This window comes from Liolophura sinensis, chromosome 1 (assembly GCF_032854445.1).
Source record: "Liolophura sinensis isolate JHLJ2023 chromosome 1, CUHK_Ljap_v2, whole genome shotgun sequence".
Taxonomy (NCBI): domain Eukaryota; kingdom Metazoa; phylum Mollusca; class Polyplacophora; order Chitonida; family Chitonidae; genus Liolophura; species Liolophura sinensis.
This window is the reverse complement of record NC_088295.1, coordinates 51,330,361-51,348,408: the sequence shown is the minus strand read 5'-3', so window position 1 is coordinate 51,348,408 and position 18,048 is coordinate 51,330,361. Positions and strand designations below refer to the sequence as shown.

The window sequence follows — 18,048 nt, the reverse complement described above, 5'->3', positions numbered from 1 at the left end:
TCCACATCACATCTTGATTTCAGTGCCCAGATGTAGGACACTGTCTCTTTCACTTCACATCTTGATTTCACTGCCCAGATGTAGAACGTTGTCTCTTCCACTTCACATCTTGATTTCAGCGCCCAGATGTAGGACACTGTCTCTTCCACTTCACATCTTCATTTCAGTGCCCAGATGTAGGACAATGTCTCTTCCACTTTTCACGCTCGTCACATTACACTCACCTTAAAATTGATTCCATTACCCAGGAGGTTAAGTCAGAAATTTTGTAATTTAAAATCATTTATACGCACAGAGGACATCAATGATGTAACATTCTCCTCACATTATTGTACATGTAGGGAAAACTGAAGTTCAATCTGATCTTTCTGAGATAACTGAAATAACTACCTCGAACTCCTCTGCAAATCTGTAATCTGAGTCTGCGGACATGAGCATAAAGTGGTCAGGGAAGTCTGTCAGCTTTACAATTCGGCTGGAAAAAAAAAAAAATGAATTCACATACATCAGTGTTTAACAAAGCTTACAAAACTTACTTAAATAATAGTCTACCCAATATATTTCTAAAATTCTTTATATGCTCTCCTACACTGTACAGTCTGAATCTTCATGTTTCCATGACTGCCTAACGGCTTTGGACCAATGTTCATAGGGTATTTGTATACTGATGGAATATACAATAAATTAAAAGATGAGGACACACACACACAAGGGTACAAAACATGAAGAAATTTCAATGAAAAAAATACATGACTGTTTCATAAAAAAAAATGCAGTATTTTTTTATTTGGTACATGGTATTAAAAACAATCCTAAATTTAGAACAAAACCACATAACTTCCTGTGACTTTATACAGTATCATGTTATTTGTACAGGACCTAACCTGCATATGTACAGAAACATGATATATTGTTTATACAGTAAAAATAACAGTGAAAATAAACCTGGCTTTAGATTTTCACATTTTGATACAGTGTACCAGTCAGCCAATTTGGCCAAGCAACAATCTATTTTAAGGCTACACATGTCTATTTACACCACATGTTGATCTATATATAAAACCCAGGCAAGTTAACCCACATACGTGAAACCATATGCTACTGTGAGTGCATCTAACATGGATAGCTTCCTAGGGCCACTTATCATCCAATCTTCAAACAGCTCTATCTCTGTAGAGCGAACCCCTTACATCTACTAGAGGTTACAATGTTGGCGAAGACTGGCAGCTGGTAGAGCCAATGTCATTTAATCATACAGGGTGATACGATATTACTTGTTGCATATTACATGAAAACCATTGCCACACAGGCATGGCTAAGGACTGTAGCAAGATATATCAACTGCTGATATCTAGATTTTGCCAATCTCTCAAACTTGTAACAAACAAGAAAAAAGGCTAAGCTGGTTAACTTTATGAAGACAGACAGTTTCTCTCATCCAGCATGGCTTCACCATTCATCAGCCCTTCTACATTAAATATATTTATCTACAAGTAAAGTACAGCACAAATTCGTACTGCCTCACCTAAGCTCACCTACACATCCTGCAGGGGTACTTTTCAAGTCAGGTGGGTTATTCAGAGAGCTGATATGTGTGGATGAGGGAATACATGTGCTAACCTAATTGCTCAACCTTTACGTACATAAGAAAGCCATAGCCAGTGTATTTCTACACTAGTTAGATTTCAGCCAGTTTCAGGGCTTCACAAAAAGAATAATTTTATCAATCAGAACAGAATAATGCCATTAGAATATGCTTGAATAAACACCTTGCAAACACGCGAAAAGGTTGAAGAATTACAGTAACTGAGAACAGGTTTACCTGGCTTTGGTTCGTCGCGATGAGCTTCTCTTCACATGCGAATCTAACTCATGATCTTCTTTTTTGTACATGTTGGGTCTGCGCTGCCAGTGTCTGTAGAGCACAACAGCTAGTACAAGGATGGCGATGATCAGCACACCGGTGACCACGCCCCCAATCACTGGGCCCGGGTCAGATTCTGCCGGGATAGAAGCTGTCAACAGAAAATCAACAGCTATAACTACACCACACTAAATTCCTGCATGCAGATATCAAACACAAGTCTACCATTTCTGAGTTAGCCCCCTTTATTAACATCAAGTCAAGTTGGGCCTTGTACCTTCCTGTAATATTTAGCAAGAACAGGTAAATTATTATAGTGTTGAAATGATTTAAGGTTTGAAAAAGTTGTAATGAAACCCGCTTTATAAACTGTTGGAACTTTATTTATTTATTTGTTTATTTATTTATTTGATTGCTGTTTTACGCGGTACTCAAGAATGTTTCACTTATACGATGGCAGCCAATATTATCGCGGGGGGAAACCAAGCAGAGCCCAAGGGGAAACCCACAACCATCCGCAGGTTGCCAACAGACCGTCCCACGTATGGCTGGAGAGGAAGCAAGCATGTGAATCTTTATCAACCACTTTAATTGTAACGTGTCCATAGGCTGAAATTTTTGTGAAAAGTAAGTATTTGGGCTATTCCAAAATAATAGCATAAATCTGATTGGATTTGCCCAAAAATCTCTGGAACAGCCTTTTTAAAAACAATAATCTTATTTCCATCTCTGCAATCCTCAGGAACCAAAAATGTTTTAAGGGATACAATTCATCATGATGAGAAGAAGAATTTCATGCAACGGCACACGTACATAGTAAACACGCCATACCATAGCTAGATGCTACACAACTGTTTGCAAAATACATAGGTAAAATACATAGGTAAAACCTGGAAAAATATTAACATAACTTAAACTACATGCAGTTTTACAGTTTCTAAATAGTTTATACCCATGGTTTTAAGCTCTGGTTAAGTACAAATCTGTTTAAGGATGTGAAAATGTTTCCAGCTGATGAAATAAATAGCAATGGGTCGTAATTTTCTTACAGGAGTAAGAAAATAATTATAAAGTATTATCCTAATCATAAAGATGATAACCTGTTTAAAAACAGTATATTACCAAGAGAGCTTCTGAGAAATGTAATAATGACTTTAAATCTACTGAAAACAATAGATTTACTCCCACAACCCCGCCGCTATGTCTCAGTAGGTGACATTACATATGGCCAACCCAAGGCTGTATAACCTGTGAATTTGTATCAACACGATGTCATTTTTGAGATGGATTCTAGCTACACAGAAGCAAATATACCGCCTTTTTAATTTGAGCCCCTAGTGAATGACTCTGATATTGAATTTGACCTTTGTTGAGAAATTTGCGAATGTGCAGACAATATAGGGGCTGGTAAGCTATAGCTTTATCCTCTGTTACGTGGCCGATGCATGTACATTTCCCGTGATGAGCAGAGAAATTTAATATTTATTTACTCTTTTCCAGTGCCCGTTTCACAATAACTATCATTCTATTCTAATTATGAGTAAATAATAAATCTGGACACTAATCCTTTGAGTTACTGTACAGAGAAAGTTAATGAGCTGGATAACAAAGATGACTATGGCAGCCATAGTGTATAATGAACATCTTGTTCCAGTCTTAAGGCAACTGGAAGCAACCTTCTTGAGCTATTGTCTGCCCATTGTTCATCTGATGAAATGAAGGAATCATACAAGGAACTAATCCTTAAATCCACGCATTCGGATCTGGACAAAAAAAAAGACACTTACCAGTCCTTATTTTTTTAGAGTAGGGTGTGTCACTTGGGCCCCCTGCTGTGAAAGCTCGCAGAGCGATGTAATACTCTGTGTCTGGCTTCAGGGGACCATTACAGTACACCTTCTGCTCACAGCCCTTCTCCGTTCCTATTGTGAAGACATTAAATTCTGCCTGCTCGTTAGTACTACGTCGCTTTCTGGCTGCTGGTGTGTGACAGTCACTGGTCTCCCTGAAGAACTCGGTGCAATTGGCAATGGCCTGGTAGGCTTTGATGGCCGGGTCGTTCTGTGCTGTCTGCCAACCTGGTAAGACAACTGGCATCTTCTGCTCAGTGCTGTTGTCCGTTGACACAATGATGGTGTAGGCAATGACCTCACCACCTTTTTGAGAGAAGGCATTTACGAATTTGAGCTTGGCTGTGGTTGGCGATGGGGCTTCCGTTGTTGTGGGCAGAAGATCCTCTGTCTTCAAACTATCCTTGAATGGTGGTGCTGACAACAAAAACAGCAGAATTTATACTTAGACACTTCTTGAACCAGATCAAAATAACATGCTAAAAATATATTGCCTGAGTCCAGCACCAGTAATAATAACAATCATATGGGATAACATCATCTTGAAAGTGTCACAAAATGCACAAAATCTGTGAGTTTCCGAAGCTTCTAATGCTTACTGTGGGAGGAGTCATACTTACGATAAGCAGCAACTGTCAGTGTGGTATCACCTGCAGGTCCTAAGGTAACAGTGTATGCACTGACCTAAACAAGAAGAAAATCAAACGGAAGTTCAGCGAAACTCAATACAAGTTCTGAGACTCCCAACGCCTGATTAGTGCTTCAATTTAAATGGTAACCTAAGCTGACCAGACATTTGGATATTGTAGACACACACAGATATCTAATCCTCAATCACTTGGTACCTTTTATCTTCTCAATTGATACATATTTAAAAGGGAGCACATCTTCAAAGCATGTTCCTAAAGCCTAAGATGTAGTGAAAACTGTACGATGATCCATGAAGCACAACCATGTGACCAAATGGACTAAAAGCGCGTCAAGTTTAATGAAGATGTAGTGAAAACTGTTAAGATTAGCTCACCCCACGCACTATACCCCCACATACTTTATGACAGCCTGAAATTAGGGGCAGGTTTCTTGAGTTGCATGTCACTAACAGTGCACTAAAAGGGATACAGGAGATGCTGATTGGCTGACAGTGGAGATAGGATTTCCTGGGTTAAACGTTACAACTTTGGTCAGGCTTGATAAATCTGCCATACCTAAACTTCAGATTAGCATATAAGCACAGATTGGACTCACACACCTGTCAATCAGAAACAATTCTGTATCATCTGTAAGATGACGTTCATCCTATAGCAGAGGTTTGGAAAGACTTCAGACAACATTCACGCTGCAGGTGTTCACATGCCTCAAAAATTTCAAATTTCTAGGTTTTTCCAAGACTTTTCCAGGCTCAAAATTCAAATTTTCCAAACTACTTGGAATAAGTATTCCACACTTCAAGCGATGTAAAATGAGCATCATTACTTGAATTTTCAGTCATTCACTCAGCAGAGCATTAAGCATGTTTTTCAAAGTGTAGGAAAACAATTGTCAGCATACTATAAAAAAGTTGTTCCAGCTGGTTCTTTTCCAGACCTAACAACAACAACACCCCCTCCTCCCACCACTCCCCAAATTTCACTGCTTTTTCAAGGTCTGGAAAAATACCTTTCAAATTCCAGCCTTTTCAATGTTTTCAACGCTTCATAGAAACCTTAAGAAGGTTTGAGCATGACATACTTACATAGAAGGTGTACGTATAGCCTGCTCGTAGGTTTGGCAAGGTGACGTTAGTGGGAGGTACCTCCCAGCCAGACAACCAGCGGGTTTTCTCATCATTAGATTTACCCTACAAACATACACATTCACTGTCTGAGCACAACAGAATGGTTATCACTACTAGAAATGTATATCAACATAATTTCACCTCAATACCTATACTTTTTTGTATGAAAATTTCTTCAATTAAAGGCATTCAGATATCTGAACACAAAAGAGTGTGGACAATATATTGGTAAGTCAGGTATTGATGACATCACAAGCTTTCCCTTTCTGCCTTGAACCATAAGTGCATCCAACCTGTTATGCAATTTTGTCTCAAAAACGTATTGTGCTGATGAAAGAATTTTTTCATTTTGATAATCTTACAAAAGAACTTGGTCGCTGTGAGTTCAAGTCCAGCTCATGCTGGCTTCCTCCCGGCTGTACGTGGGAAAGTCTGTCAGCAACCTTCGGATGGTCATAGGTTTCCCCCAGGCTCTGCCCGGTTTCCTCCAACCATAATGCTGGTCGCCGTGGTATAAGTGAAATATTCTTGAGTAGGGCATAAAACACCAAATAAATAAATAAATAAATAAATAAATACTAAAGAGCTTGCTTTGTAGGAGACACAACACTTCAGTTCATTACAGGTACATAATGTACTAACACTTATCTGCACCTGGTTTCTAAAAAGCAACATCTGTTAATGTGGTTTACATGTAGGGAAAACCTGACCTCAATAGATTTTTTGAGATACTACCCATACCATTTACCTTTACATTGTTTTCATTACACAAGAACGTAAGTTGTGAAATTTGTTATTTACAGTAATTTGTGCCTTAGGTATGGCTGTATCAATCACATCCCATCTACACATAACACTTCCCTCAATAGACTGCGTTAGGATGTGTAAGACTAAAGAAATGAGCTACAAGAAGTGTGTTGTGGAGCAGGCTTACCTCAAGCTTGCCGACATAGCGCACCTGGTACTTTGTGATGTCCCCATTGGAGAGCTCAGGTCTCTCCCAACGTACCTGGACAGTGTTTGGAGACAGGACAATTGCACTGACTTTACGAACTACTGATGGCGCTGGGAAAATAAACAACAATTTACAATTAGTGCGAAAGTTATATGCATATAGACTCAGGCCTCTGTGTAGCCACAACACATGGCCTCTTCTCAATAAGACACTGTAAACATGTATACGTGTTATGAAAGAACTACTTTGGTGGTATAGACTATTGTAGGTACCAGAGGTTTTTGTACAAATGGTTATACTATAGATTCTGAGATCAACTATCCTTTAATGAATTACAAATTTGCACAATCGTCACAACATAAATAGCTATCTATTCCAGAGAAGGACATAAAAACCACTACCCATAACACCACAATAATAAATAATGCTACTGATTAACATAGTCAGATTTATTTAGTCTAAATTTCACACGGACTTTGTTGTGTAAGTACTTCAAGATATACACATGTAGTCATAACAATGTGTCAGCAACCTTACCACTCTGGGCAGTCTGTTTAGAAAATGTTTTGTTCACATGCTTCTGGCCACTGGCAGTTATAATGGTGAAGCTGTAATCTTGGTAAGCAGTCAGATCTGTGAAGTTGACTTCTTGCTGGTTCTCAGAGGCATTTAAATGATAAAATCCACATATGTTTGAGCCATTGTAGCATGTTATGTTGTAATAATCAACATTTCCTTCTGGTTTGATCAAGATGACGCTGATCTCTGTAGCGTGCACAACAAACTCTGTCAGCACCATATTAGGATCTGAAGGAAAAGGAATCAACATTAGTTGAAAATGTCATCCAGTTTTATAATAACAAGAGCCATCAGTAGATAGCATAGCCTGCAGCCCTGCATAAATGTATATACAAGCATTTTCTGTTTAGGACTTCTTAGTTAAAGTTAATGACAGGTGTGGAAAAAAAAAAAATCATTGGTATGAGTCTGAACACTACTACTAAAATGTAGTGCAATGAGTGGCCAGAGACGCAAGTCCCATCAAAAACTGTTATTTTTTTAAATCATTAAAAGAACTTTTGATAGTTAAACAAACTATGGCCAAAATAAATCAAACTGAACTCAAATGAATGAACGTCACATCAGCAATATTGCAGCCATATCGTGGTGAAATCTCGCTCGAGGCTTCCTGGAGGTATGTATTTCACTTGTGTGTTATGCTTGTTTCCCTGTAATAACGTCTGAAGGGTCAGTTATCTGAGTTATCTCCCTTTGGCAGGCACAAAATTTTGACTCCTATTTGAAATGACAATGGAGAGGTGCTTTTGGTTGACTAATCGGTACAACTGTTGTTCACTTTCCGGGCTTTTTTCATCACTTCAGAAGCATAAATTACGCTTCACGTAGCTGTCAAATAACAAACCCCTCATTACCTCACTGTGTGTATCTAAGGATCTGCTTCTTTAACCCTTACTTTCATGTAAATCAATATTCTACAGAATAACCGAAGCATAATACCCTCGCTCAATCTCAGGTAAATAACTCACCTGTCTGGAAGTGATAGGTCTTCTGCTCACTGGTCACACCTGAACTGTTCACCCAGGCCGTGATGGTCGCTATTTGACCACCGGTAAGCTGCTCGAAGTGTATCTCCCGCGACTGAGACGCGTTGCGCACAACAGCTTTGTCTCCGATGAGCTGGAAATAGTAGCTGTCAAACACAGGAGAATTCTCTGTGTAGGTTAGTGTCAAAGTTGAGTTTGTCACATCAGATTCTGCGAGCTCTGTGTCTAGAACAGGTCCTGTGAAGAAAAATAACAACAATGTATTCATGTTCAGTTACCTGTGATGCGAAATTTACATCCAGTGAGCAACAGAACTGATCTAATTTTGTGGCAGTGTGGAAACAAGAAACTGTGACTGAACTCCAATACTTAACACATCATTCTAATACCCAATGATCAGATCCAGTATATAGAATACAATATGCAAAACTCAGTTGTACTTTTGTGTGGCAGAAATAATCACAGCATGAGCAAAAAGAAAAGTGTATTATTAACCAGAGCAAAACAGATCAAAGCAACAAAAAAAGTTCAAAGTTTAACACTCAAAACATTAAAATACTTAGCTTTAAAGAAAGTTTCTGAAAAACCTTCAATAATTATTACTGTTGTCCAGATTATTTATGTTTTGGTCTAGCTTAATTTGTAAAGCTATGTCTGCTCAAAAATATACTGGAAAAAGATTACTGAACGTCACCAGTTGTTCAACCCAATGCAGCATAAATGAGGCTGATGGATCTGTATGGTGATTCAGCTTAGACTTACGAACAGTTCCTGAGGTTGCCGCAGACGATTCACTTCTTGTCTCCCCCACGGTCACCGAATATACATCTATAGTGTATGTTTCACCCGGCCTCAGCCCGCCTATCTCTGTGAGGTTTACAAAGGGGTGGACGATGCTCTTGGTGACAACGGGGAAGGAAGGAGAATTGGGTGTTAAGGTGAAATTCCAGTGGGTGGCATAACTTAGGTGTTCGTCTACCTGTAGGTCCACATACAAGCTGTCAGTGCTGGTCCTATCCGTTATCACCGACACAGACTGAGGGGCTTTGGGCGCTGCAAACAGGAACGAACATATCTTCATGTTGCACATAATTTCATACAGCTAGATTTCTATAAATTATCCAACTTACAAAAATGAAGCGATATAGTCAGACAAAACGCGAAATTACATTTATATCAGACATCAAAGTGAAAACGGCATTACGAATCATTTTGAAATCCGTTTGGAGATAAGCATGCGCAAAGTCATCTGTATATACGTGTTAACATTTTCCTTCCTATGTTGCAATTTACTTCAAATTCCGCATTCTGCGAGATAACACTTACTGAACATCTCTTTCTTTATTCCCGTAAGTCAGAACTTCATATATGAATATTCAGTGCACAGGAAACAAAAGCTGTGCATGTACAAAAGAATATCTAAATTTCCAGCTACAAGTTCTTAAAGTCCTATTCACACCAGATCTATGACTAAAATGTGCTTATGTCGTGACTCGTCACTATTTTGTGATCAAGAATAATTGAGGCCTATTTACTAATATTGAAATCCAATATATTCATGTTTGTAGTTGTCTAGCCAATTGTATAGCTTCACAAAAAGTAAAATTATAGTATACACAGACAAGTCCCTCAAAATATGCTTTACAGTACTCGCTGTACTAACATATATAGCAGACACCATATTTGACCAGATAGATTTTTTAAAAGGGTTTTCTGCCTTCTGTTTCCACTGCTCACTCACCTATGATAACAGATGTTTGCTTGACATCACTGGTGATGTGACCAGCGCGGGTCCGTACCTCCACATCATACTTTTCACCCGGGAACACTTTTACGGTAGCTTCAGGTTGAGTCTCATTACTGATTATCCAGGAGCTGTTGGGATCACGGAGCACAGTACGGTACCTGAATTCAAAGGCATCATGGCGACTTTGTGCCTCGGCACTGGCCTGCCAAGACACGATGATGTCGGCAGGAGAACTTGTCCAGTTAAGCTTCAGCACAGGTAATGGCTCTACAAGACAAACATGGATTAACTTTACATCAACCTATCAGGCCTGTCAACCTATCAGGCCTATCAACTGATCAGGCCTATCAACTGATCAGGCCTATCAACTGATCAGGCCTATATGTGTGTAGGATTATATCCTTCTTCCTCCTTACTAAATCTCTATGTATAATAAACTAGACTGATTTGTTTACAAAGCAAAATCTTGTCAGTCTTTCCCTTCTTTCCGACTACAAATAATCAATAAAATTAATAAAAAAAGATACAATCAAGATAAAGAGTACATCTCTACTTAGTGGTTGTGTAACCTGTAGTGCCTACACTATTGCATGCCATCTTACTGGTTGTGGCGTTTTCATAAAGACCATCACTGTATACTATAGTGTCTACACTATTAAACACCATCTCTATGTGTACTTACTGGTTGTAGTGTTTTCAGCAACACTATCACTGTACACTATAGTGCCTACACCATTAAACACCATATCTACATGTAATTACTGGTAGTAGTGTTTTCAGCAACACTTTCACTGTATACTATAGTGTCCACACTATCAAACACCATCTTTATGTGTACTTACTGGTTGTAGTGTTTTCAGCAACACTATCACTGTACACTATAGTGCCTACACCATTAAACACCATATCTACATGTAATTACTGGTAGTAGTGTTTTCAGCAACACTTTCACTGTATACTATAGTGTCCACACTATTAAACACAATCTTTATGTGTACTTACTGGTAGTAGTGTTTTTAGTAACACTATCACTGTACACTACAGTTCCTGTGTAGTTCACAAAGGCACGGAGGCCCACTTCATAATAATGGCCCGGGTACAATCCTGTCGCATTGGCATCTTTTCCTGTGACAGTCTCCTCATATCTTGGGATTGATGCATTGGACAAGTCAGTAACTGTCACCTGGTAACATATACAGACAACCATCCAACACCATTATGTGTATATACACCAAGGGCTACAGAGACATTCTGACGGACATGTTTGGGACGTTAAGTGTATTGAAGGAAATCAAAGATTATCCATTTCTGAGTGTTTTTTTTCATTTGTCATTTCCTCAAGTTATTTCCTCATCATCACAAGTTTTGTTTTAATCTAAGTTAGAGCTCACTCTATTGACAGGATGATCACAAGCCTATCAATGTACAGGTGACTAATTCAGCTACGCCAAGTACAAGTGTAACTATCACACCATGGCTGGACAGATAACACACACATAATATCCCTACTATTATAACAATGTTAAGGCATCAGATAAATCTTTAATATGTGCACACCAGGAAACTCTTGAGTAAAAAAAAAAAATTAAATGTCATAAGAGTAAGAAAAAAAAAATTAAATGTCGTAAGAGTAAGAGAAAAAAAAATTAAATGTCATAAGAGTAAGAAAAAAAAAATTAAATGTCATAAGAGTAACCATTCACACTTCTGAAAGTCAAAATCATGGTGAAATTCCAGATGAAGTTGTCACCTACAATGTCCCTGCAGTTGCTTACTGGCCGGGACATTGCTCCACCTCCAAGTTCCAATGAGTGTTTGGGGTTTAGCGTCGTATTTAACAATTTTTTAGTCATATGACGACGAAGGAATCCTTACAGTGCATGTAATGTACCTGCTTGTTGCATGACGGATTTCCACTGCTCTTTTATCTAGTGCCGCTTCACTGAGATGCCTTACTAAAGGCAAGCAAGTCACCCCGCCCAAGCCATTACACTGAAACTGGTCAATCAGTTGTTGCGCTATCCCCTTCATACTGAACCCCAAGCTAAGAAGTTACAACTTCCTCTTTTTAGGTCTTAGATGTGACTCAAATCAGGATTAACCCTGGATCTACCTCTCCCAAAGCAGACGCTCTACCAACTGTGCTATCAGGGCCAGTCCCCAGTTCGACTGCAATAACTGCCTGTTCATCAGCAGGTCAACAGGAGTACATTCACTCAACAGGCCTGCGATGTACCCTGTTACAGATCTACAGCAATGAACCAGTAGGACTGGCTGTCAATGCAGCTAGCCAGACGTAAATGCATTCAGCAATTGGACATGTTGGGTAATTAATGTTCCCAAGTGCCAAATGTAGATAATATGTACCTGTTATGACACTATATTATGTTAATAAATAGCATAATCAATGAAGCTCAGGAGTGTTGATTTGTAAAATATATTTAGAGGATATTTGACAAATTATATTTTCTGTGAGGCCCTGATGTCAGCAAATCCACAGGAGATTATCATTATACTTAAGAGATCAAAGTGGATAAATTGCCTTGAAAGTTACACCTTCAGATTCTGACAGAGCTGTTGACTTTATCTGGCATGTACACTAGTTTTGGGGAACTCAAAGTGCATAAAGTATATGTAAATCTTCAGCTATATTCAGCATTCTTTAATTTATTTTTCTAAGCTTGTGTACATCTGTGTATGCCTTTTAACTGGGCTACCAGTGTGCTAAAAAAAACACCTGTCAGTTGCAACTGTTTTCACGCCATTGGAAAAAATTAACAATTGGTGACCGGTGGACACCCTTTTATTGGGAGCACAATGACACGGTGCAAGGAAATGGATTGTCTTGGCAGTTTATGGACCGGTGAAAATAAAAATGAAGTAGAAAGAACTAATAGCTTACTAATTACTAACCTTTAGCTGCTTTTTCAGCAAAGGAGGTGTAAATGTATGTACAATTATCACTATTCAGAGAAAATTCTAGGCTTCTGATTGGTCAATCTGCGTTGGATAAGATGCCGCAATCACCCAACACATAACATGCTGGTATAACTTATAAAGCTCTACCTCACAGATCCCCCTAATGTGATGGCCAGTGTTGTCCAGCTGAGAGATCGTCCACACAGAACTCTGCCAGTCACAACTCGACTATCACACCATTACTTACTTGATTGTTTTTTATTATCATAGTCAAGACTTTTTCCCTGATGTGGTCAGTCTTAAGGTTGGAAGAAACTGGGAGTGCACGGGGGAGAAGAGGGGGGCGGGTAGTGCACGGGACGGAGGGGGGTGGCATGGGGGTGGTACGGGGGTAACCCACAAACCTTTAGTGATGAGCATTTCCACATTTATTTATTTATTTCATTGGTGTATTACATCATAAACACTATCAAATGTCACATACAAATTTTCACACCATATTGGTGAAAGACAAGTCGTATTCAAAGAATGTTAGACAGCACAAAAAGCCACATACGTATCATTAACGGCTTGTTGTCACCAAGGCCCTAGAAACATTGAGAGAGGGGGAGTGCACCTTTGTAATGTATGAACTCCTGCGTTGGCTGTCCTAGTGACTGAAAGGCAAGTACCTCAACCCCTTGGCCATGGTCATCTTCAGCAATCACAGATGAAAAGAACTGTATATACTATAGTATAAACTGAACAGAGAGACTGTTGTTTGAAGTGTACCCACCATATACCCATGTGCTTCTGCGGGGTAAACGGTCCAACTGAAAGCCAGGCTGTATGACTTGGGCTGGCCTGAAAAGGTGATGCCTTTAATAGGGACAGGTTCTGAAATAAATAATAGATACATTATGTAATGTTCATAGAACAGCTTGCTACTAATCTTACTATTCTGGCAAACATACAGGATACAACCTTAGTAGATGTCGCATCGAAAAAAAGTTTGAAGCAAACATCTATACATCAACCTGGGCTACCTTTAACCAACATGGTATTGTCTGAAGTTGATCACTTTATCACAGCAAGGATTGGTCATAGACAGATGAATAGAAGTCAAAGATGGCCGTTGGACGCCATCTTGGATCCTGAAAAGGTAGCAATTAACATGAAGCAACCCTTATCAAAACCATTCAAAGAAAAACTGAATATATTACTGTCCAAAAGTTTATCCCTTCACAATTGTAAAACTATCCAAGAACTACTACATTGGGGGAATACTGTAAACCACATTCTGGGCAGATTGATGGGCAAGCTGTACACTGTATATCACTCTACACTAGGTGCATCTGGTGGGGGAGGGGTGGGGTTATAATATATGTAATGCAATGAGGAGGAGCTAGAATCACCATGATTACTGTTTTCCCTAAATGAGCTTTATAGCATAAAAATCCATCTGACTGTTCAACCACTTTAAACCTCACCTTTAATTCACTGCTATGAACATAGTATTTGTAAAATCACAACTGAATCTGCGCGCAGTGATATCCCTATTTCCTCCCTTTGAATTTGTCATATTCAGATGAGTGAGTGAGTGCTTGGGGTTTAACTTCATACTTAACAATTTTTCAGTCATATGACGACGAAGGAATCCTTAGAGTGCAAGTAATGTGCCTCCTTGTTGCAGGACGGATTTCCACCGCTCTTTCATCTACTGCTGCTTCGCTAAGATGACTTAACGGAGGCAAGTAAGCCACGCTGCCCAAACCATTATACTGATACGGGTCAACCAGTCATTGCACTATCCCCTTCATGCTGAAAGCCAAGCGAGGCAGCTACAACTTCCTCTTTAAAGGTCTTAGGTGTGACTCGACCCAGGATTGTTCATATTCAGGTTATTTCCTCATCATGCTCAAAGGCTAAGTCTTATTTTAAGTTACTTTTTGGCCAAGTCTCATGAACAGGATGATCATGACAACATCAATGCATAGGCAACTATCCAGCTATAACAAGTATATGTGTAACTGTCCAATCACAGCTGGATATCAAACACAAACATTATACTATCTATTTATTTGATTGGCGTTTTATTCCTATACTCTAAAATATTTCACTACATATACAATGGCAGCCAGAATTATGGTGGGATTTTATTTATTTATTTTATTTATTTGATTGGTGATTGCCGTACTCAAGAACATTTCACTTATACACAGTAGCTAGTATTATGGTGGGTGGAAACCGGGCAGAGCCCGAGGGAAACCCACGACCACCCGTAGGCTGCTGGAAGATCTTCCCACATATGACTGGAGAGGAAGCCAGTATGAGCTGGACTTTGAACTCACACCGACCACATGGGTGAGAGGCTTCTGGGTCACTACGCTGCACTAGCGCGCTAAGCGACTGAGCCACAGAGGCCCCCATTATGGTGGGAGGAAACCAGGCAGAGCCCTGGCAAAACCCCAAGACCATCCGGAGGTTGCTAGCAGACATATATCCAGAGAAAAAGCCAGCATGAGCTGGATGAACTCAGAAATCATTGGTGAGAGGCTCCTGGGCCAGTGTGCCGTGCTGGTATGCGAACCACCTTGGCCATGCATGTCCCCCCACACATAAAACTCTTATTTAAGATTATCAGAACTGTCAGAATCAGGCAAAATGTGTAGCTTGGCCATAGACAAAATGTGTAGCCAGTAAATGTTACAACTGTAGTATCGGTACTTTCATCATCAATATGTGTGGATAGCCATCTACAGTTGTCTTCCTGATAATTTTAACCATAAAAAAAGGGGAGATTCGACTTTGAACCTTGAGGGTTAAAAATGTCCTATGTTTTATAGGTGAAAAGAGTTTAAACTTGAGACTCTTCTACTAAGATGATTTTTTTTCACAAGGCAAGAGCAGGGATATTTAGATATCCCACAACAATAATAATTCGTGACTTATATCACACAAAATGACAAAGACTGTAAGCCAGTATTTCACCATTCAACAGTGCAGGTCAGATGTTTCAAGGTCAGACTCATCGGCCAAATGCCCACTGATGTGTTGAACGTGCCTAATAATGTACTAAAAACCAATGCATCCATGTACACTTGAAGAACGTCAGGGAAGAGAAAATTCACACTTTTCCAAAAAAAAAGTGTGATCAAAATCTACGACTTTTACATGATAACTCATGACTGGGACAACTACACGTGACTATTCTTTTTTTTTTTCCCGGATATGGTAACTCTGAGAGGGAGGTAAGCAATCTCCCCACCCCCATCGCAAAGGCTAGAATAAACCCTGTTATACAATGATATGAATATGGATGACTTTTAATGCCATTATCACCAATATTTCAGTAGCATCATGAGATGCGCATAACACAGGTGTTCATTTCAATTGATCATTCTGTTTATATATGAAAAGACTGGTAGTCCAAAAGAGTCACACTGACGCTGCAATACTACAGCTCATGGAACTACTAGGATTAGAAAAGACAATAACAATAATAACACATAAAAGTAAAACATGCACTCAAAAATTAAATCTCTGAAGAATCCGAATACAATCATTCATTTGAAAAGAGCAGATACTGTTCTCCTCAGGGTAACAACTGCAGTCTTCTACACGACCTTCACAATCTGGAGTTTTGTCGTATTGACAGAAACATTAACCTGATGTTGTCCTGTAATTAGATATTGGGGTAAAAATTACACTGTTGCTTTAATAAAATAAATTTGATGAAATCATATCACACCATCTTCTCTACTGTCATAATCATAAAAGGTAACAATGTCAACAGGTATTAATACATGTTAAGGGCAAAGTTAAAGGCAATTTTACAAATGACTTACTAGGGAATGGTGTTGTGGTTCTTGGTGCTGGTGTTGTTGTCGTAGAAGCAGTAGTAGAGGTATTAACAAGACTGGTCACACTGGTGCTAGCCACAGTACCTACAGTACTCGACAACAATGCACTGAATGTTGTGGAGTCACCTGTTGTCATTGCTTTGGTGCATGTAAATCCCAGACAAATGAAGACAAAAACACATACTGACATAGCACAGCACCACTGAGAAAGTTTCCCCATATTCCTTGTAAACTGATGAAATTTTTTGAGCTTTGAATCGTCTGTGAACACAGCTGTATCACACACACAAAAATCAAATGTGATCTCCACCAGTCAAATGTAATCTCCACCAGTCAAATGTAATCTCCACAAATCAAATGTAATCTCCACAAATCAAATGTGATCTCCACAAATCAAATGTAATCTCCACAAATCAAGTGATCTCCACAAATCCACATGTGATCTCCACAAATCCACATGTGATCTCAAGAATTGCTGCAAAAATTTCATGTAAGACAAACTTTTCTAGAGGATAAAAACATTCCACATGTGTACATGCATCCGTGAGCTCTCATCAAGACACAGAACAATCAACAAAGGGAAAATTTATGGTTGGACTACAGTGTAAATTCTGGCTGCAATAAATACAGTATCTATATGTAATAAAAAGACTTCAGGCTGCTTTGTGTCAGACCAAGTCTGTCCCCCTCCGACTAGTAAGCTGCTCTGAGTAGTTCCTTAATTGTTCTCGGGTAAAACTTTTTTTTAATCTTACTTTCCTTGTAATAAACACATAAAATAGCACAAGTGGCCAGGGTCATTAAATCATTCCAGATCTGTACTTTCAGCTGTCCACATCAGTCCTGTATTCCATTACAGTGTACAACTTTAACATCCAATTCAAGCACTTTGGAACTGAGTGACAATCACTTCATCAAATTCTCTTACATGTCCTACAGTGGTCTAAGGCTGTCTCTGATCACTCAAAAGAGGACGCTTGAGCTGTACACAGACACCTGAGATCCTCTCGGTTTAGGACACTTACACTTCATGTAACAACTTGTCTCGTCTCTCTTAATACTGCATTCAATTATAGTCAGGTAAAGCTGATGCTTGTCCTCAATCAAATGGCTACGTTTATAATGGCATGAAAAACTCTCCTGAAAGATACATTTCCTGCTGACCTAACCATGGAGTGTCCGTGAACAGAACTCAGAAGATCCAAGAGCTATCTGTCCACCAGCAGCCTGTTCAGGTGATGGCCTCCTACCTGTCCCACTGTATACAGCTCAGTCCACAAGGGGATATCACAGTAATGGGGGAATGTAAATGGGACTGTCCCTCAGGCAGTGTACGCATGTAGCTGTGTACTGCTCCCCTGTTACTCACTAACGGCAGGTTATAATTAGCCGGTGTTCAGGTGTATGTCAGGCAATGTCACATGGCACACTCATCCATACATCACCACACATTACCACAGCTATACATGTAGGTATACTCGTATCACTGCATGTCAGTCTGCTCACGGCACCCAGTAAATAGGCAAGCCCAC

General features: G+C 39.4%; 1 protein-coding gene across 2 annotated transcripts in view; it reads right to left on the bottom strand.

Annotated features, from left to right (window-relative positions):
• The window catches only part of LOC135474348 (tyrosine-protein phosphatase 10D-like), a 46,968-nt gene that overhangs the window by 12,518 nt on the left and 16,402 nt on the right, over positions 1 to 18,048 (bottom strand). For both annotated transcript variants that reach the window (XM_064754173.1, XM_064754174.1), the window contains exons 4-15: positions 13,450 to 13,550; positions 10,758 to 10,938; positions 9,750 to 10,022; positions 8,771 to 9,061; positions 7,991 to 8,245; positions 6,981 to 7,250; positions 6,423 to 6,553; positions 5,447 to 5,551; positions 4,335 to 4,398; positions 3,652 to 4,131; positions 1,823 to 2,015; positions 391 to 475 (exon numbers count right to left, since the gene is read on the bottom strand). In XM_064754173.1, coding sequence (XP_064610243.1) covers positions 391 to 475; positions 1,823 to 2,015; positions 3,652 to 4,131; positions 4,335 to 4,398; positions 5,447 to 5,551; positions 6,423 to 6,553; positions 6,981 to 7,250; positions 7,991 to 8,245; positions 8,771 to 9,061; positions 9,750 to 10,022; positions 10,758 to 10,938; positions 13,450 to 13,550 — 2,429 coding nt within the window. The remainder of the gene's footprint in view (positions 1 to 390; positions 476 to 1,822; positions 2,016 to 3,651; positions 4,132 to 4,334; positions 4,399 to 5,446; positions 5,552 to 6,422; positions 6,554 to 6,980; positions 7,251 to 7,990; positions 8,246 to 8,770; positions 9,062 to 9,749; positions 10,023 to 10,757; positions 10,939 to 13,449; positions 13,551 to 18,048) is intronic.